The following is a 19,299-nucleotide window of genomic DNA, read 5'->3' on the forward strand; positions in this document are numbered from 1 at the left end:
ATCCCAGCCCGCAGGACTCTACTGTCTCTCAGACCTGGGAGCAGAGCAGGGACGTCAGCCCAGGGGTAGCACTGAGAGAACCCAGTGCCTGCCTCATGGAACTCTCATAACAAGCCTGCAAGTCCAGGCGTGTCATTTCTCAAGGTATAGGCATGAAGACAGGATCAGAAAGGCTTAGCAGCTTACCCAAGGTCACTCATCCAGTTCATGATGGAGAATAAAGACAAGGGATTTTTCTACCACTCTGGTTTACTCAATAATGAAATTGAGGTTTAGATCAGGGATAGTGGACAAAATTGACACAACAGGCTTTTTTTTGGTCTTAAGCCAATAATGCTAGGGTTCTTAATGTGATGGGCCCTTTTCACCTGTTATGTCAAAGTCTGCGTTCAGTGGCTAAGGATTAGGATGCTGGCAACATAAAGAGAAATAGCTAGGATGAGAGCAGTGTTCCCAGGTGTAACCAAGTACCTCGTCTCCTTCTGCAGTCCGACTCCATGACAGCATCTCCGAGGAGGGACACCACTATCTTATCTTCGACTTGTGAGTCCGCCCCTCACTATGTGTCAAGGAAGTGGGGTGCCTGGGCAGGAACAACCTCTCTGGGTTCCTTGGGCCAAGGGGCTGGACTCCTACCTATAATTCTTCCAAATGCAGTGAGCCTGCCACCCAAGCTGTGCAAGCTGGTTTTCCTGCTTAAAACACCAAACGCTTTCAATCAGCATCATCAACTTATTTTTGTTTCTCTTCTATTTGTAGCTGGTGATGCTGGTTTGCCATTCCTGGTAGTGATATAAAGTTTCCTTTTAGAATCTGATTTGTTACATCAGGAATGAAATGACAGGCCTGTGTGGTTCCTGGGTATCCAATGAGAACAGAGAAAAATTAGTGGACTCGGGTCTTAAGATGCTGAGAATTGTCAGGGGGATGAATATTGGGGACAGGAACATATGGGAAATCTCTACTTTCCACTCGATTTTTCTTTGACTCCAAAGCAATAAACAGAAGAGAGGAAAAGTGCCAAGCCAAGCAAAACCAAACACTTGTACTTCTAGAAGCCTGATAAATCCAATGATGGCTTCTAAGGAGAGTCGATGGAAGGAAGGCTATACTGGGAGACAGGAAGGGAGTCTCTCCTTTGGGATCTGAGGTTCTAAAGTCCCTGGCCCTATTCCTTCCCAAAGACTTCTCCAGGTTTGATAGCACCTGAGGCCTCAGTGAGAGGGTGACTCCATGCCTATCTCCCTAGGGTCACTGGTGGAGAGTTATTTGAAGACATTGTGGCCCGGGAGTATTACAGTGAGGCTGATGCCAGGTGAGTGCCAGGTACTGCCTGGCAAAGGTGCCCAAGAGGCAGGGGTGGGAGGAACAGGGTGCTAATCTTGCCTGTGATTGGCTGCCTGTGGGGCTTGCCCCCAGGCTGACCCCTTCTCTGTCTCGGCAGTCACTGTATCCAGCAGATCCTGGAGGCTGTGCTGCACTGCCACCAGATGGGGGTAGTGCACCGGGACTTGAAGGTGAGCCGCTTATGGGGGTGGGCCTCCTTCCAATCCCCCTACTTTCCCTGTGGTAGGTGGGTGGCAGTGTCACCAGCTGTGAGGACTACCTGAGCTTTGGAAGGTAGGGTAGTTCTGTGCCAGGCAGGTCAGCTGGGCTAGCCCGAGGCTGCTGTGTGGGATGGGAACAAGGCAGGCTGGGCCCAGAAACTCAACCCACCATGTTCCAGGTCCTTCCTCTGGACTACCTTGACCTGTCTGTACTTCAGTTTCCTTACAGTGATGGTTGCCATAGCAACCCCTGCCTGGTTGGGGCAATTGTCAAGTGAGTCCCCACAGTGCCTGGGATATAGACACACTCACTCTTGCTCCTGAGTCTCTGGAAGGCTTGGAGGCCCTCTGCATCCTTCATCTGCCACCTGAAGAAGGAAAGGAATAGGACTAAGTTGCTTGTGGTTGGACTAGGCAACATGAATGGTGTGGAATCCCTGGGTCAGTCTCATAGCATCAACAGTTAATAGCTCACAACATCCTCATTTTGTAGAGCAGGAAACAGGCTGACAGAGTCCAAGGGATTTGCTGAGGACATGAATTTCAAGTAAACATGAGTCAGGATGAGGGAGTCATAGGTTTCTTCCACCCTAGAGCCTGTGGCCATGCAACCTAGGAACAGAAAGCTACTTGAGCCAGCCCAGTTTCTGCATCAACTGTTCCAGGGCAAACCTGCTAGTGTCCACTGAGCCTCTGCTTTTCACCTTCAGTAACAATAAGTTTATTTTCTATAGGGTAACCCTGGTGCCATTAGCAAACACCTCTTTGGTCCTTCTTGCTTGGCACTTTGCCACAAAGTCCAGTTTGGAGGCACAGAAATCACCCCCAAAGGGACTTGGGAACCCCAGTGGCTCCAAGGACTGACCCTAGGCCCTCCTCGCCCTGAATAGCCTCTCTGGGAAGGCTTCAGTCCATCCCCACCCCTCCTAGGGTACAGTGTTCTGGAACCCCTCTGACTGCCTTGGACCCTCCCCAACTTTTCACCTGAGCCCAAGTGAGCTACCTGTGGCTCAGGTCACAGGCAGATGGGCTCAGGAAGAGGGTCTCAGCCAGACAGCAGGACGGCCTTCCCTGAGGGCCTGTTCCCATTATGGCGACAGACCCTGCACAGGAAGAGGAAGGAGGAGAAGCGGCCCAGATTTAGGCCACTCTGGAAACACTAATTAGTAGCACAGTCATCAAATCAGGGCAGGACACCGCCGAGACTCAGGACATGTTGGGAACCCAGCCCCGGAGGATAGAGAATGCTTTGCTGAGCCAGGCAGGAGGAGCAGTATTTGGTTCCCTGCAAGCTTTGGTAGTTTTGAACAGTGAAAAATCAGAAGTGGGAACTCCTGGAAGTTCTGCTAGGGAGAGGATGAGGACCAAAGTAGAAGCCAACTACAGGCCCTCAGCTCTACCTTAGCACTAGGGCTCATGAGGTGTGCACCCTAAGCACTGAAAGTTAACAGCAGTGTCTCTGCTAACCCTCATCTCACACCATCAAGCAGGCTTTGGCCCCATTTTGCTAAGAGAAAACCAAACCTCCAAGAAGGGAAGGAATTTGGCCAGATCCCACAGCACTGAAGTGGCAGCACTGGAATTAGAAGCCAAGTCTTTTTTTTTTTTTTTTTTATGGAGCCCACTTTCTTAGCTCTCAAGGTGGAGGGACCAGCAAGAAGTAGAATTTTGAGGACCTGAACCAATGGAATGCAGCAGCCTTGGTGCCCCAGAGACCAGGTGTGAGGCAGTCTGCCACGTCAAGAGGGATCCCAGAGGTGTTAAGATGGAGTTAGTCTTTGCCTTGTTCCAGCTCTCTCACTTAACAGATGTGTGCTCTCAGTCAAGTCACTTAACCCCTCTGAGCTTCCTTTTCCTCCTCTTTACCCATATGATAAACACTCAGATAAGAGCAGTAAAGATGGATGAGGCCAGAGGGAGACCTCTTGAAGGGCTGACTTGAGGGTGAGAGCTGGGCAAAGATGTTGGGAGAAGAACAAGTGAGGCGGGGGGAGGGGCAAAGGACTTGAGGTAGGAATGAGTAGAAAGTACTATTTTGTGAGGTGAGAACAAACCACCATGGAAAATATGATAATAATTGTCCCAGGCAGTTGCTGGGACAGCTGAGGACACAACCAAGTACTGCTGCTACGAGCCGCTGCTGGTTATGCTGTGTGCTGGTGCCGTGCCGCCCCACCCCGCCCCATCCCCCCAGTACTGGCTCATCCCCCTGGGGTGACTGGAGCGTATGAGACTAACTGTTGTATGAGAGGGGGATCTTGCCATAGAGTATTTCCCTGTCTGAGCCCAGGAATCCTGAATCCTGGGTCTGAGGCTAGTGGTGAGGATAGGGCCCCATGGGCGAGCCACTTTTTCTGCAAGCCCAGACCCCAGGTGAGGTTGTGAACATATTCACTGTCTCTTGGCCCCTCTTCCTCTCTTTGCCTCTCTCTGGTCCTGGGAAGCCCGAGAATCTACTGCTGGCCTCCAAGCTCAAGGGTGCCGCTGTGAAGCTTGCTGACTTTGGCCTGGCCATTGAGGTGGAGGGGGAGCAGCAGGCATGGTTTGGTGAGTGGGCATGAAGTGGCAAGGGTGGGGGCAGCCTTCGGGTGATACATGTGTCCCTAGGAACCTTCTGCTTAAGTCCAAAGTGTCCTGGAAAAGGCTGTTTGGCCATCCAGGGATCAGGGAGCACAGGCCCCACTCACCTAGCCTCTGGGCCAATTGGCAGCTCTTACCTCTCTCCCTGGCAGCAGATACTAGGGCAGGGCTAGTGCTAACCTGGTAACATGGGTTCATCAGTAAAGGCTCTCTAGAAGAACAGATCCAACAGAAACAATGCATACTATAAAGGGCATTGGTTACGATGGCTTGCAGGATATAGGCTGGGTAGTCCAGCAATGGCTGTCTTCAGATGGGAGAGTCAGAAATCCTTGTAGTTGCTCAGTCTACCAGGCTGGATGCTTCAGCAGTCCTAATCTGATGCTGAAGGCCTGGAATCTAAAGAAGCTGGGTTCTGGTGTCTGCAAAAAATGACTGTGGCGAGACCGATACACTCTCGAGCAAGGGCAGCCAGGGAAAAGGCACTGCTTTTTCCTGAAACTTTTTTATTATAGGCTGCTACCAGAAGGGCTGCCTCTCCCAGTTAATCCTTCCTGAAACACCTCACAGATCTGCCTAAAAGCCTGGTCCTCTTCCCTGACTCCTGATTGGATCTGTTGACAACAGAGATTTAATTGTCACAGTGGGTAACAGTGGCATGGATTCTTCATGGAAGCATGCACGTCCAAGTTGGCAAGGGACTCCATGGAGCTTCCTTTTCCTGGATGCTGGTGGCCTGTGTTACAGAGGAGGGAAAGGTTAAGCAGAGGGAAAGGTCAGGGACAGGGATAGGGCCTCAGAACTTGAACACAGGTGATGCAGCATACTTTATGATTTGGATATAATGGGACACACTTCTGCTCTTTGGTGCTATTCACTAGAGGGTAGTATTAGCCATTGAGTAAGAGCTAGAGATCACAAACAGACTTTGTGGTACATGCCTGTTATCTTAGCACTTGGAAGGTAGAAGTGTGGAGATCAGGGGTTCAAGGTCATCCTCAGCTACATAGAGTTCAAGGCCAGCCTGGGCTACAAACATAAGACACTGCCTCAGAAAAACAAAGCAAAACAAACAAGAACCAGAGCTCTGAGTTAGGTTGAGCTCAGTAGTAGAGCACTTGCCTAGCATGTATGTAAAGCTCTGGGTTCAATTTCCACCGCTGGAAGGAAAAAAAGAAGGAAGGAAGGAAGAGAGGAGGGAGGGAAGAAGGAAAGAAAAGGAAAGGAAAGAAGAAATAGGAAAGGAAGGAAGATGGGAGGGAAGAAGGGAGGGAGGGAGGGAGGGGAGAGGCAGGAAAGAAAAGAAAGAATCAGAGCTCTGGGTTCAAATTCTGACTTGTTTGTAAGGTATGTGGCTTTAGGAAAGAATTGGTTTCTTCATCTGTAAGATGGGGATAATAGCAGCATACCCCTCACAGGGCCTATGAGAGTAACTAGAACCAGCATGTGAGGTGTCCAGCCCAATGCTTGGTAGACACCTACAGCAACTAGTAACTGTTCATAGGATGTAAATTCAGGTATCTTTGGTGTTCAGTTTTCCAACTGATCCTCTCGATATTGGGAGCTATTTAAGGTAGGAATCCTCCATTTGATCGATCATGAAATGAAGGCTTGGGAAGTGATGAAATCCAGCAAAGGGCTTAGCCAGAGTTAGGACTAAGCCTTGTGATACCTCATGAGTCTCTAGCAGGGACTAGGGAGTGGGAGAGGGCTCTCTTCTTGAAAGCAACTGGTAGGTTGTGGCTGCTGGGAGGGTTATTTTGGAAAGTTTCAGACCCAGTGGGAAGGAGCTCTGAGATTGATTGCCACTGGCTGCCTATGGCAGAGTTGGGAGTGGGAGCAGGTGTGCTGCTTGCCTGTCTATCCAATCCAGTTTAGACAGTGGTTTTGCCAGCTTACCAAGCCCCAGGGGTTGCATCATACAACCCCAGCTCTGGGGCAGGGCTGTGTTCTCCAGCTCCAGGGCGACCCTTGTCCCCTCTCCCACAGGGTCTTGCTCCAGGCTACTCATGTGCCAACCTCTGTGTGTGTGTCTGCCTGTCTGTGTGTCTGGGGAGCAGGGTTCGCAGGGACACCTGGATACCTCTCCCCAGAAGTGCTGCGGAAGGACCCATATGGGAAGCCTGTGGACCTGTGGGCCTGTGGTGAGTCCATCTGAAGGCTTGTTTGTCCTTCCAGCTGCCCAGGCTGCTGGCTCCTTCTCCTCCTTCAATTGCTCTCTACCTTCATCTTTCTCTCCTGGCCTCTCCCTAGGGGTTATCCTGTACATCTTGCTGGTTGGGTACCCCCCGTTCTGGGATGAGGACCAGCACCGCCTGTATCAGCAGATCAAAGCTGGAGCCTATGATGTGAGTGCTGCTCCCTTCTGTAGCCACATCTCCCCTTCCAGCGGGAGCCAGTGCTCCAGGTGGCCAGAGATCAGGGAACCCCTTCCTGCCTTTCAGCCTACTTAGCTCCCTCACTGCTACGTAGTCTGGAGCACAGGATGAAGCCCAGGGAAACTTAAAGATGGGCCAAGGCCAGGTCGTGACCACTTGGTGCAGAATGATCAGGGCCTGAAAGCTGTGGGATTTATCCCATAGGGCTCCAAGAGCAGAAGCAGCACTGAAGTGTGGCAAAGAGTGGAGGTCAGGCCCTGAGCCATGTTTGTTTTGAGACATGGTCTCATGTAGCTCAGGATGACCTCAAATTCCCCATATATCAGAGGCTGGCCTTGAACTCCTGAGACCCTCTTGCCACCACCTTCTAAGCACTAAGATCATATATATGCACCACTATACCTAAGTTGGAGCCATGAATATACATATATATATATGACAGCTAACACTTCTGTAGCACTCTCTGGAATATTTTATATAATTACACTTAACCCTCATCCCAGTTCACAAAGTCATTGCCCCTATTTTTTATAGTTAGGAAAGTTGAGGCACAGAGTAGTTAAGTGACTGCCAAGGTCACATACCCAAGAGATGGTAGCATTGAGATTGGAGCCCAGCAGTCTGGCTCTGGCATCCAGCTCCTGACTATCAAGCGATAATGTCCTTCTTCAAGGCTGGCTTCTATCACGTGGGATATTAAGTGCTTTATGTGAAATTTAAGCCACTCAGTGTCCCTAGTGATGGCCTCTGGACTCGTGAGACTTGCTCAGGTCTCACAGCTTGGGATGCAGAGGCAGGACTTTAACCTAGTCCTCCTAATTCTGTAATCTGGATTGTAATCACTGTGGTACCTTCCAGACAAGACCCAGCCCCAGTAAGGCAGAAAAAGGTCCCTTTTCCTCTGATAGTATTCTGGGCTATTCTGAGTCAGGAGGCTCTGGCCCTCCCCTACTCCAGCAGAATCCCAATTCCTGGTTATGGATAATTGAGGGACTGGGTGTTGAGAACCTCTGCCTGCTCCCCTGCCAGTCAGGGGCTGGGGGATCGCAGGGGTGGCATGGGGCAGGCTAGGCAAACCTGGCCTCTCTGCCCCTTCCAGTTTCCATCACCAGAATGGGACACTGTCACCCCAGAAGCCAAGGATCTGATCAATAAGATGCTGACCATCAACCCATCCAAACGCATCACGGCTGCTGAGGCACTCAAGCACCCCTGGATCTCGGTGAGCCTTCCTCAGCAGGACCCACTGAGGATCCACTTCAGACCTCAGGAAGCTGCTTCCTCCAGGTCTTCTACCCAGCCCCACAACCCTAGTGTTGAGGTTTGAGGAGGCCTACCTAAGAGTTTCCGGTTTGCTTCGGATGGGGCCCTCAGGGACAATATGGAAATTAGGGGTATTCTGGGTTGGCATCATGATTGGAAGGTATCACTGGCATTGACTGGTACCAGGATACTAAGAATCCTTTCCTTAGAACAAAAAATCGTCCTCTCAAAGATGCCAGCTACGCTTCTTGCTCAAATGTCCTATGGAGTGGCCTTTGGGTAGGCCTGTCTTCCCACACAGGCTTTCTACTAACACACCTCCCTCTTCCCTCTAGCACCGGTCCACCGTGGCCTCCTGCATGCACAGACAGGAGACTGTGGACTGCCTGAAGAAGTTCAATGCCAGGAGGAAACTGAAGGTAACAGGTCCTTACCCTTAGCATCGCTAAGCTTACTAGTTCTTTCCTTTGTTGCTTCCACACACGTTTATTAAACATTCCTGCATGCTGGATGGCAGAGACTTTGGGGAGTGAACAATGAATCTGATCTGTCCCACCCTATCTGCACTCTGGTGGAGAGGACAGACAAGTAACCAGGACACTGTGAAGGCTTGGTGAGTGTTGTGCCAGGACCATGGGGCATATAGCAGGGCAATGGCACTCCCAGGTGTAAAAGTATCCAAGAAATATCTCAGGAGGCTTTCTGAAGCCAGGAGCCTGAAGAACCATCCATTACTGGCCCATTGTAGTCACAAGGTGAAGATGTTCCAGATAGAATGAATGAAAGTGTGAACACTACCACTTAGGATACCATGAGTGGCTCTGAATGGCTAAGGAGAACTTTCAAAGGAAAGATATGACTGAATGGGGGACCACAGTGAAGAGAGTAGCCCCAGCTGCAAAGCACCAAGGAAGCTACTGTGGGGCTGAGGTGGGCTCTGAGCTCCCCAGGACCAAGGTGGCTCCACTGTGATAGGCAGCTGTCAGTACACCTGACTGAGGATGATGGAAAGATGCAGAGGCCTTGCCTATTGGGAGCATCCTCACCTCCTACTCCAAGAATAGAGACATGGGCCACAGGCCAGTGGTTGGCACAATGCCAGGAGAACTGAGTCCCAGCCCACCCCACGGGAGTAGTGTATCACAGAGAAAGGAAGTCTCCCAATGTGAGAGTCTGGGATTCTTATAACATCAGAGACTGTCCTATTCAGACAATATCTGAGTCAGGTCTGAATCATCACCAGGACAGGGTGGGCCCCCAGCTCCTCACCAACAAAGAGGACTTCTCTGTGCTGAGAACCCTTCAGGGTGTGAGCCCACGGACCACAGAGTGGTGGACTGATCCTGAAGCTAGGCGCTCCTCCTACTCTAGCAGTGGGCACATTGTCTGCCTTGCCTACTCAGGCAGGAAATGTACATGGTCCTTAGGAGACCCTGATGGTAGGTGTTCTGAAGTCCTTCAGCTTTGACCAGGCTGTGGGACCTATTAATATATGCTCCTGGATGGCCCTGTGCCAAAAGCTGTGCCAGCCAAGGCTGCTTATTCCAAAAAGAGGATGGGTCCTGGGTTGTCGGGTTGGGGTGGGGGGCTGAGTGGGGCAGGGGCAGAGCTTGGACTTGTCTTTGAAGAATATACTGCTTGCCCTTCCCTGGGCCCTCCTGTTCCTGTCTCTGTTCCTCGCCTCACCTGCGCCCCCTACCGGCCCCTCTTGTCTATTGCAGGGAGCCATCCTCACCACTATGCTGGCTACCAGGAACTTCTCCGGTAGGTGGGGGCGGGGCTTAAGTCCCCAGTACATCCTGCATCAAGCTACTGGAAGTACTGCACTATTGGATAGCTAGAGTCCCTAGAGAGGAGGCTGGAAGACTCCATGATGGGAGCTTAGCTTACCTGTGACCAGAAAGCAAAGATGAGAGGTCAAATGTCATACCCCCAAGATCCAGTTAAAAATTCAGTCTGAGGTGGAGGTATGGCTTAGAGGTTAAAGCCAAAGGACCCAGGTTTGATTCCCCAGATGCATAAGGTGGCACACGCATCTGGAGTTCGCTTGCAGCAGCTAGAGGCCCGGGTGTGCCCATTCTCCCTCTCTCTTTCTCTCTCTCCCTCCCTAACTTCTCCTCTTTGCCTAATAAATAAAAATAAAATGAAATATATATGTGTGTGTATATATGTATATATACATATGTATATGACATATATATATGCATATATATATATATAAAATGCATAAGGAAAAGATTCAATCTGGCTCCCCAACCTCACAGTAACACTGGATTTCTCAGACTAGGCCAGCCAGAGGGAAAGACTGCTAGGATGTTGGAGGCAAAGGTCCAGTCTAGCAGGATGGAGCCAGGTCCAGGGAGCACCATCCTTGGAGCCCTGTGCTAAGCAGTCTTAGATAGCTTTATAAAGCAGTGGAAACTGTTGCTATCTCTTTTTCCCAGGTGGGAGATAGGAGCTGAGGGAAATACTTCGGGTCCCAAGGCCAGAGAAAAGAGGAATCTGTGTTCCCCCAAAGAGAAAAGGGGAAGTGATTATTGTCAATGTTTAGAAAACAATTCATCTTAGTAGTTGGTCAGTCCCAGCACTGCCTGAGGCCTGTCCCTAGGGAACCCTGGTTGCTGACAGAGCAGCAGAGAGCATGTCAACAATGGAGAGCAGAGCTCACCCTGGAGCCTGGGCATGGGCCTGGACCAGCACAGACATGGACACCGGTGGACTACAGCCAGGAGTTGGCTTTAAATAGGGTACAGGCCTGGTTCCCCTGGGAGGGCTCACTTGCCTTTGTGACCAGCCAGGAAGTAGGAGGCCCAGCTTCAGAGGTGGGCTTCTCACGGTAGAACTCTCCCTGCACAAGGACCTGGCACTTCCTTAAACTGAAAGCTGAGCTGCCCAAACAAGTCAGAGTCTGGTGTTTTGTTTTGTTTTTTAAACAACTACAAGGCCCAAGAGAGCACCAGTTCAGAATCTACAGATGAGGGTCTGCAAGCTTGGGTCCCTTCTCTAAGATGTGCTTTGTGGAGCCAGAGCTGTTTAAGAAGTGTTTTGTACTCTGGGTTTGACTGACTCGACATATATATATTGAGGTAGGCTACTAGTCCTTATGTCAGGAGATATGGAAATCCCCAGATTTCTGTGACTCCTTAAAATTCAGTCTGGAAGGTGGGGATGTAGTCAACGAGTAGAATGCTTGTCTAGAATGCACAAAATTTTAGGTTCAGTCACCAGCTCCACATAAACTAGGTGTGGTGGAGACGGGAGATAGAGGCAAGAAGATAGGAAGTTCAAGGTCATCCATAGAGTTAGACTACATGACACCCTGTCTCAAAAGAAAGACAGGGGAGAGGGAGAGAGAAGGAGAGAAAGAAGGACGGAGAGAAAGAGAAAAGGAGAACACAAAAATAAGAGAAAAAAAGCTGGGTGTGGTGGCTTGCAATTACAACCCCATCCCTCAGGATGCTGAGACAGAAGGATCACTGTGAGTTTGAGACTGTCCTGTATTACAGAGTGAGTTCCAGGTCAGTGGAGACTTGAGTGTGACCCCAATCTCAAAACAAAACAAAACAAAACAAAAAAAAACAAAGAAAAAACCACGCTCCCCCTTCCCAACACACACACACACACACAAACAGAAGAAAATCAGCCTGTGGTGTCTTTGGTTACAAGCCCATGCAACTGTGGCCTGAAGCTGAGAGGACCCAGGGTGAGCATTCCCTTCCCTTCCGTTCATCCTGGTCACACCCACACAGCCTATGGGGATGGACAGACATGCTTTATATGCTTGGAACACTTAAGTGTTCCCTGCTCCTAGGTTTGCAACTGGAAGACTTGGATGGGAGTCTTGAGAGGTTGTGGGGGCTGTGTAGAGCCAGAAAGCTGGGCCAGCTGAGGCCATTCCTCAGCCTCAGAACCCCTTAGAACCTCAATGCCTGCTCCCTTTTTCCCATCTCACCCTCTTGGGGTTTCATGGAAAAGGACTAGTCCCAGCTGCCATTCACTGAGCATCTGCTGTGTGCAGGCTGAATGCTGTGCTTAGCAATTTGTAGAGCCTTGTCTCATTTAAGGCATTTGCTTAAGGTCTGAAGCAGCTGGATGCCAGGCGGGGCAGAGCTGAGCATTCATACCATCTCCTGGCTCTGGCTCAGTGCTAGGGCTCCAGCCAGGAAATGAGGAGGAGGGGAAAGGGACATAACAGCAGTGCGAGCCTCCCTGAGACCCGTGGCTTGGCCTGCTACCAGAGAGGCCTATGCTGCTAAGGAGAAAGGCAGGGAATGGGTGCTCTAGCAGGGGTGGGCCCCACGGGGGGCATCTATCTGCTTCTTGTTACCAGCAAAACGCAGCCTGCAGCTGTCTAGAGTGAGTAGGCAGAGCTGACACATGACCTCTGCAGCAGCATGGGGCTAAAATTAGAGAGGGCCAGGGCCAGCAGGGGCCAAGGACAGGGGAGCTTCCAGCCCCCAGCCAGGCTAAGGGCTGGCCAACACCAGCATTGGTGAAGGGATCCAGAGGGAATCCCCAGGCTGAAAGAGCAACTCCAGGATATATCGGACACCCCCTTCAAGCCATGAAGCCACAGGGTTATACTTGAGATTACTGAGAACTGGGGATTCCAGACGCACTCTGTGGGCCACTGAAGAGGAAGAAGGAAAAAAAGTCTTTCTTCCTAGTTCCTACACTATCCACCGTCCACCCTCCACTGCACTCCAGCTGCTCCTGAATGCTGCTCTTCCTCACCCTGTGGGCCCTGGTGCCCTGCCTGGTGTTGCTAACCCTCTACTTTCTCTCCTCCACAGGAGGGAAGAGTGGAGGGAACAAGAAGAACGATGGTGTGAAGGTAAGCCCCCAGAAGCCACAGACCTGCCTCTGGCAGAATCTCTGCCCCCAGGAATTGGCTTGACGGTCTGGGGCAAGACCTGACATAACTGATGTGTTCTGGGCAGATACATGTCAGATGTAGGCCAAGATCTCCCCAGACCTTCAGGTCTGGGCGTCAGTGCCCACCTCTCACCTTGCTTGCTGGGGGCAGATAGCCTGGGTTGGAGAGAACACAAGGAAGAGGGGAGATCACAGGAGGCTCTGAGGCTCTCAGGGCTGAAAAACTATGACAAGGAGGTGAGAAATGGGCAGGAGGATGACCTTCTGCCCAACTGTGAGGGGCTGGATGGGTCCTGACCTGCTCACATACTAGTCCAGCCCAGGAAGCCCACAGAGGATGGAACACCATTCCTTCAGCCTTTGGGATCCAGAAGGTCTTCTTCCCTACCAACACCTAATTGTTCAGTGACAGGGATCCATCCTCTCCCCTCCACGACCACAGGGTCGGTCCCATGTCCATTCCTGATGCCTGAGCTGCCTCCCTGTATATCCTACTGGCCCTTCCTTCCCGTCTCTTCTTGCTTCCCCCTCTGCCCTCTTGAAGTCCTCTCTGCTCTCTGCTTTCCTCTTTGCCTCTGCCAGTTGAAAGAATCATGGGTTCTCATCTCTGAATAATAATGCCTTGATCTGGGTAGCTCTGCACCCACCTGCCCAGACACTGGAAGGTGTGAGATGCTGTATGGCCACTCAGGTGTTATGGCGGCTACGCGGCTTTATTTGTAGTGGCATTTGTCTGTTAGGGGTTGTGTGGTTGGGTGTCTGGGCTGGATGTCCAAAGCCATGACTGAGCCTTACCTTCTTCCACCTGAGGACCACCCATGAGTGGAGTGTGGACTTGGTGATCATTTCCAAGATTTCAGCTTTGAAACAGAGAAGACAAAAAGAAGCAACATGCCTCAATCTAACTATTCTCCTTCTCGTGTTGTGTCCTTCAAGGCTACAGCTATGTGCTGTGTGATCATTTTGGTCTTTTCTATATGCAATGGTGAGCTCTTAAGGTTACTGAAAAGTTCTGTCTGCCTAGTATACTTACTATATCTTTTTTTTCATTATTCCTTTCCTATCCTTTTATTTTTTCAAGGTAGAGTCTCACTCTAGCCCAGGTTGACCAGGTACTCACTCTGTCATTCCAGGCTGGCCTTAAATTCCCTGCCTCCTGAGTGTACCACCATGTCCAGTAGCCTTGTTTTTTTTTTTTTTGTTTTTTTTTTTTTTTTTGTTTTTTGAGACAATGTCTCACTGTGTAGTCTAGTCTAGCCTTAAAGTCTTGAACCTCTCATCCCAGCCTCCTAAGTGCTGGAATTGCAGGTATACATCACCATGCCAGATCCTTACTGTACCTTTGCCACACTTAGATGTGTTTTGACACACAATACTTACTGTGTATTACAGACACCTTCTGTGTTTAGTATAGTAACATGCTCTATGGGGTTGCAGTCTAAGAGCAATAAAGATGCTATATGGTGTAAGGTCACAATATGATATTTGCACAGTGACAAAATCACCCAATAAATGACACATTTCCTGCCATTAAGTGATGCATGACTACACATAATTATTTGGTCGTTAGTCAAAATCAGTGTTTTTCAAACTGAATTTGTAGGAGTGTAAAAGTTCTAAGGCGGTTCCTCTGACAGTGGGTGAGGTGGAGGGGGTCTGAAAAGAGGAGGTTCAGTTTATGAGGTCCTGGGCGTCTCCCATTTCAATGAGAAAAGCTCTACACCCCAGCCAGTGCAGACAATGGTTAAGAGAAGAGGGTGGGTTACCAGCAGCTAAGCCATGGTTGGTTCGCCTCCCTGGGTCTGTGCTTTCTCTTTCATGCAGAGGAGGGACTTGGACCTCCCAGCTGTGAGGATTAGCTAGGATAATTTCCTTCTAGAGTGCAGGTCTCATGCAGTGAAAACTCATTAAGGCAAGTCAGGATTCTTTCCTGTTTTGTTTTCTTAAGAAAACATTGAGAATCCACAGATGAAAAGTAACTCCATTCACAGCATTAATAAACCTGTCCTACATGCTATAGTGGGCTCTGCGCCCCATCCCCCAATCTTCATTTGCCACTATTTTGGGTTCCCTGAGCTTGACCCTTACTCCCAACTTGAAAGGGTGAGAAAGAGATGTGCTGTGTGGGGACTGAAAATCTGGAACAACTTGGACCCTTTCTACTCCCAGGGGGTGCTGCACCCTTGAGGAAGCTGCCTTGCTGGTCCTGGTATGGAATATGTAATGGCAGTGTAGGTGTTGGTGGGCTGTGGTCCAGGCTGCTGAAGAAGAGGGTGGGCAGGGAGAGGCTGCCCAGGTCTGCCTGAATCTTGGCTGGGCCCTGGTAGATGCTGCTGAAGGGCCAATGAGGTGAACTTGGCTGGAACTGAAGATGAAACTCCAGTCCTAGCTGCTCTTGGGCTGGGGCTGAGGGGCTGGCTGGAGGCAAGGATCGCTTAGAGCTCGAGGGCTCTGCTGGGCATTTGCAGCGTTCTCCAGTGGGCACTGCTGGACAAAGTGCCCCTGCTTCCTACAGTGTAGGGCATACACTGGATGGCTTCTCAGGGTAGCCTGGGTGTGGATGAAGAAAAACTCAAAGGCTGTCCTTGGCCCAAACACCTCCCTTCCTTCCTAGAGACGGAGAAGGGAAGAACCCTGTTCCAGGGTTCAGGAACTTTACCAGCTTTACTTTGCGCTCCTGTAGAGGGGACAGAGCAACCAGTCTGGGGAAGGGTGAAAATCATGGATCTCAACTCAAAGAGCCATAAGTTTGAGTGTGGGTTTTACTGCCCCCTCCCTCTGGAAACTGGCCCTGGTCCTGTCATCTGTACCTGGAGAGTGTAATCATTTACAAGGGCTGGTGAGAGGGTCTTACCAGAGAAGTACAAAGGAGCCATATCATAATGGACACGCATCCAGCTAAAGTGAAAATCTATGCTCTTCCTGTAACCGTATCCTCAGAGACCAACCAATCCACATGGAGTTTGATGAGAGAAGCTGCTAGGCCACAGTGACAGGAGCTCACTTGGGTACTTCAGGGTACTTCGTGGACTTTTCAAGGGTGACCTTGACTATGCTCTGGTCTTCTTCCCTTTTCTAACCTTTCATGTCTTCTACATGTGGTCTAATTGAGGTGACAGTTCTTTTTAATCACACTCTGAAGTGCTGGTCAGGTGGGAAGATCATCATCAGCCTCATTTGTGATTGAGGGAGATGAAGCTTCTCGGTCCCCAAGAAGCAGTGTCTTGCCCTGGCCATTCCTAAGCCTCAGCTTCCATGAGGAGGGCCCACCACTCCCACCCCTCACCCCACTCACTGCCCTGTTGGTGTCCCATCCGTGCCATCGTGACCTCTTCCCCCATGTCCCATCCTGTCACTGTGTGTCCAAATCTGATGCAGTCTCTGCTCTGTGTTCCTTCTTTGTGTCCCTCCTGGAACCTCTTGGCCTCTGAGTGGCTCCTCAGGTTTCTGCTGATAGCTATGCAGCCCTGTCCCCTTCCCCTCATACACTGTGCCCAGCCCAGCCCCAGCTAGAGAGAAAGGCCAGCACAGAGGAGAGAAGAGAGGAGGAAAGGAGAGAAGAGGAGAGGAAGGATGAGAGGAGCTGATATAACAGTTTGCTATGAAGCCACACTGTCCAGCTACTTGGGAAGGTGGTCATTCATACCCTATGAGCATAAGAGATGCTCATATATGACATAGGCTTACATCCTGACACATAAAGGCTCACCAAGTTATGGAAGTAGAAAGCCCAGAATCTAATCTAGACATTCAAGGCATATCCAGAGCCTTCTATGGCACAGGCATAAACCCTGGGAATCCCTCAAGTCTTTCATGTGCTCCTAGTATGGGGAGAGGGGTGATTCCTAGCCTCTCAGGAGAGAGTCTAGAATGGCCTGAACCTTTGAGGAGAGGCTGCCTGGAGCCCTGAGTAGAAAAAAAGAGCTGAGTCCTAAGTGCCTGTCTTACAGTCTCAGTGCTGCTAGTGGCTTCTGAGAGAGCCTGTGTGGTCCACCATAATATCAGGACCTCAGTTTCTCATCTTTTACTGCAAGTGTCACTCTTGACCTGCACTCCTCCTGAGCATGTCTTCAAGACTCTGGCTGTGAGAGTTCAGTAAAGGAGAAAGAAATATACATTTTCCTGGTGCACTACAGCCAATTTTAGGATGTTATAAATCCCTCCCCCACCCGCCCCACAGAGGCTAGAATAGGCCATTTGGCAGGGCCACCAGGCTCAGGTTCTAGACTTCTGGCTGTGCCTCAGTTTCTCTATCAGCATAAAAGAGCCAAATGATACAGTTTCTGGGAGGATGAGACTATAAGATGGATTTCAAATGTTACATAGATGATTGGCTCCCCCACCTGACCCTGAAATCCTCCAGATCTCCTGAGGATATTGTTGAAAATGGAGATAGCCAGGTCCTACCCCAGATCAAATCATCAAACTCCTTGTTGGAGACCTAGTTCTGTACATTTTTGACAAGTTTCCTAGAATGCACAAGGCACTGGGTTCCATGCCCAGTACTACCAAACCAGAAGACAAGATTCTCCAATGACAAGATATCAGGGAGTGGGTCCTCTTAGAAGAGTTACATGGAAAGTCTAGGGAGGCACTTGGCTTCATCTCCAGGCCTAAGCACCCGTTTGTCCTCCCAAAGCAACAGGCAGTTGAGATGTAAGAAACTGGCTTCCCCATCACAATGATGCAGGCTGGGCAGTCCTGGTTCAAGGCAGGCTTGGTTTTGAGTTTGGCCATTAGATTGGCAGACTCACGCCATGGTACTTGAGGACATTAGACTGAGGGTCCTGGTCTTACCAGGCTAGATGTTTCTGGTAACTCTAACTCCTTTTCCCCATCACAAAGCACCACAGAGGATGACCCTGAGGCCATCCTCCTAAACTTCCCTGTCTTTTCTCTGCTCCCTGCCATTTTCATGCTGTGTCTTTTCCTGTCCCATCTCTTCTCCTTGTTTTTCCAGAAAAGAAAGTCCAGTTCCAGCGTTCAGTTAATGGTGAGTGTCTGCCGTCTCCCAAACACCGGTAAATGCTGGGCCTCAGACCCTTGCTCCCTTGCTCCTGCCTCCCTCCTACAGGCTGCACAGGAACCCGGGGCGGGGAGAGAGTGCTCAGGGCATGCTTGGTACGTGTGCCTTGTGTGACAACATGTGTGTTGTGTGTGTGTGTTATTTGCGTGTTTCTGTTAACACCTCCAACTCCACTGCCCAGACCAACAAGCTGACAGTAAATCTGAGACCTCCTTTGGGTTCACAGGTGGACTTGAACCTAACCCCATGTCTAGCCCTTGGCTTCTCGCTTTCCCCAACCCCTCTGCTCTAAAGCTCATCATAGGGCTTGATTTGTGCCATTTACGGCCAGGGTGGGGCTTGGTTTGTCAAAGCAGCAGGCACCATGGGGGCGCCCTTGAGTTTGGGCCAGCTACCTCAGAGGAGGAGCCACAGCCCTGCCTCTGTCTAGGGTGCCAGGAGTGACATGGTAGCCCATGTCCCTCTTCTGGTTCCATGGCTGTCTCACTCACTTGTGTGGTTTTTCTGCCCTCTGAAAAGCCCACCCTCTCTCATACTGGGCCTCCTTCTCTCTGTCTTTCTTTCCTGCTAGTGTGTGTATTCCCTCCCCATTCTGTGACTGCCATGGTGTCTCTCTGCTCCTCCACACTCCTTCTTTGCCCCTGAGCAGAAAGGACCCAGGAAGCCCCTCTCAGCCCTTCCAGAAAGGACAGGGATCTCCTCTCAGGTATCCCTTCATGCTGGCCCCACCCCAGCCACCTGCTTAGCTGGGCACCCTGCAGATGAAGATGTGGCAAGGTTTGTAGGCAACATCTGGACAGCAGAGCCTGAGAGGCCACAGAAGACCTCAGCAGCAGCTGGTCAGCCCAGCTGGCCCCATCCATCTTGCCTAGAAGGCCCACCTCACCGCCTCTCCTGTTCTCTTTGGCAGGAATCTTCTGAAAGCACCAATACCACCATCGAGGATGAAGACACCAAAGGTAGGGAGGCCTTGCCTTCAGCATCCACGCTCCCAACCTTCCTAGTACTGGCTGGGCAGACCCCTTATCATGTTCTCCCAGCCAGCAGGATCCCCTGACAGCCTGGCTTCTGCTCCTTTGTGGAGCCTGGCTTTGGCTCCCAACAAGCAGGACATGCTGTGGACATGACTCCCCACCCCCAGCCCCTTGTAGGTACCTCAGTACTGTAGGTACACTGAGGAATCTCTGTACTGACTTACTTGTGTGCTAGAGAAAAATTTAACATAGTCAAGTCATGGGTGAATAGTAATAGAATAGTTGTCCTTTTGATAGATGTGGTTTCAGAGTTTTTGTTTTCACAAAAACTGAGTTGGCTGTGTTGGTGCAGTGCTTGTTTAGTATACACGAAATCCTGCACTTCTCAGCACAACATAAGTTGGGTGTGATAAGGCATACGTTTAATCCCAGCACTTTGGATCTGGAGGCAGGAGAATCAGAAGTTCAAGGTCATCCTTGGCTGTAGAATTTGAAGCCAGTCTGGGCTACAGGAGACCTTGTCTCAAAAAAAAAAAAAAAAAGAACAAAAGAAGGAAAGAAAACTGAGGGTTTTTAAATATTTCATTTATTTATCTGCAAGCAGAAAGATATAGAAAGAGAAAGAGAGGAAGAGAGGGGTGTACCAGGGCCTCTAG

At 50.3% G+C, this 19,299-nt stretch overlaps 1 protein-coding gene across 4 annotated transcripts in view; it reads left to right on the forward strand.

The window, feature by feature from the left end:
• Window positions 1-19,299, forward strand: part of Camk2a (calcium/calmodulin dependent protein kinase II alpha) — a 67,220-nt gene that overhangs the window by 34,859 nt on the left and 13,062 nt on the right. For 2 of the 4 annotated variants that reach the window (XM_045132273.1, XM_004664775.2), the window contains exons 4-15: window positions 489-543; window positions 1,250-1,315; window positions 1,445-1,517; window positions 3,992-4,094; window positions 6,188-6,271; window positions 6,381-6,475; window positions 7,605-7,727; window positions 8,104-8,187; window positions 9,490-9,532; window positions 12,562-12,602; window positions 17,604-17,636; window positions 18,580-18,628. In XM_045132273.1, the coding sequence (XP_044988208.1) occupies window positions 489-543; window positions 1,250-1,315; window positions 1,445-1,517; window positions 3,992-4,094; window positions 6,188-6,271; window positions 6,381-6,475; window positions 7,605-7,727; window positions 8,104-8,187; window positions 9,490-9,532; window positions 12,562-12,602; window positions 17,604-17,636; window positions 18,580-18,628 (849 nt within the window). The remainder of the gene's footprint in view (window positions 1-488; window positions 544-1,249; window positions 1,316-1,444; window positions 1,518-3,991; window positions 4,095-6,187; window positions 6,272-6,380; window positions 6,476-7,604; window positions 7,728-8,103; window positions 8,188-9,489; window positions 9,533-12,561; window positions 12,603-17,603; window positions 17,637-18,579; window positions 18,629-19,299) is intronic. The other 2 variants (XM_045132274.1, XM_004664776.2) reach the window with 1 other exon arrangement.

Source organism: Jaculus jaculus, chromosome 13, assembly GCF_020740685.1.
Source record: "Jaculus jaculus isolate mJacJac1 chromosome 13, mJacJac1.mat.Y.cur, whole genome shotgun sequence".
Taxonomy (NCBI): Eukaryota; Metazoa; Chordata; class Mammalia; order Rodentia; family Dipodidae; genus Jaculus; species Jaculus jaculus.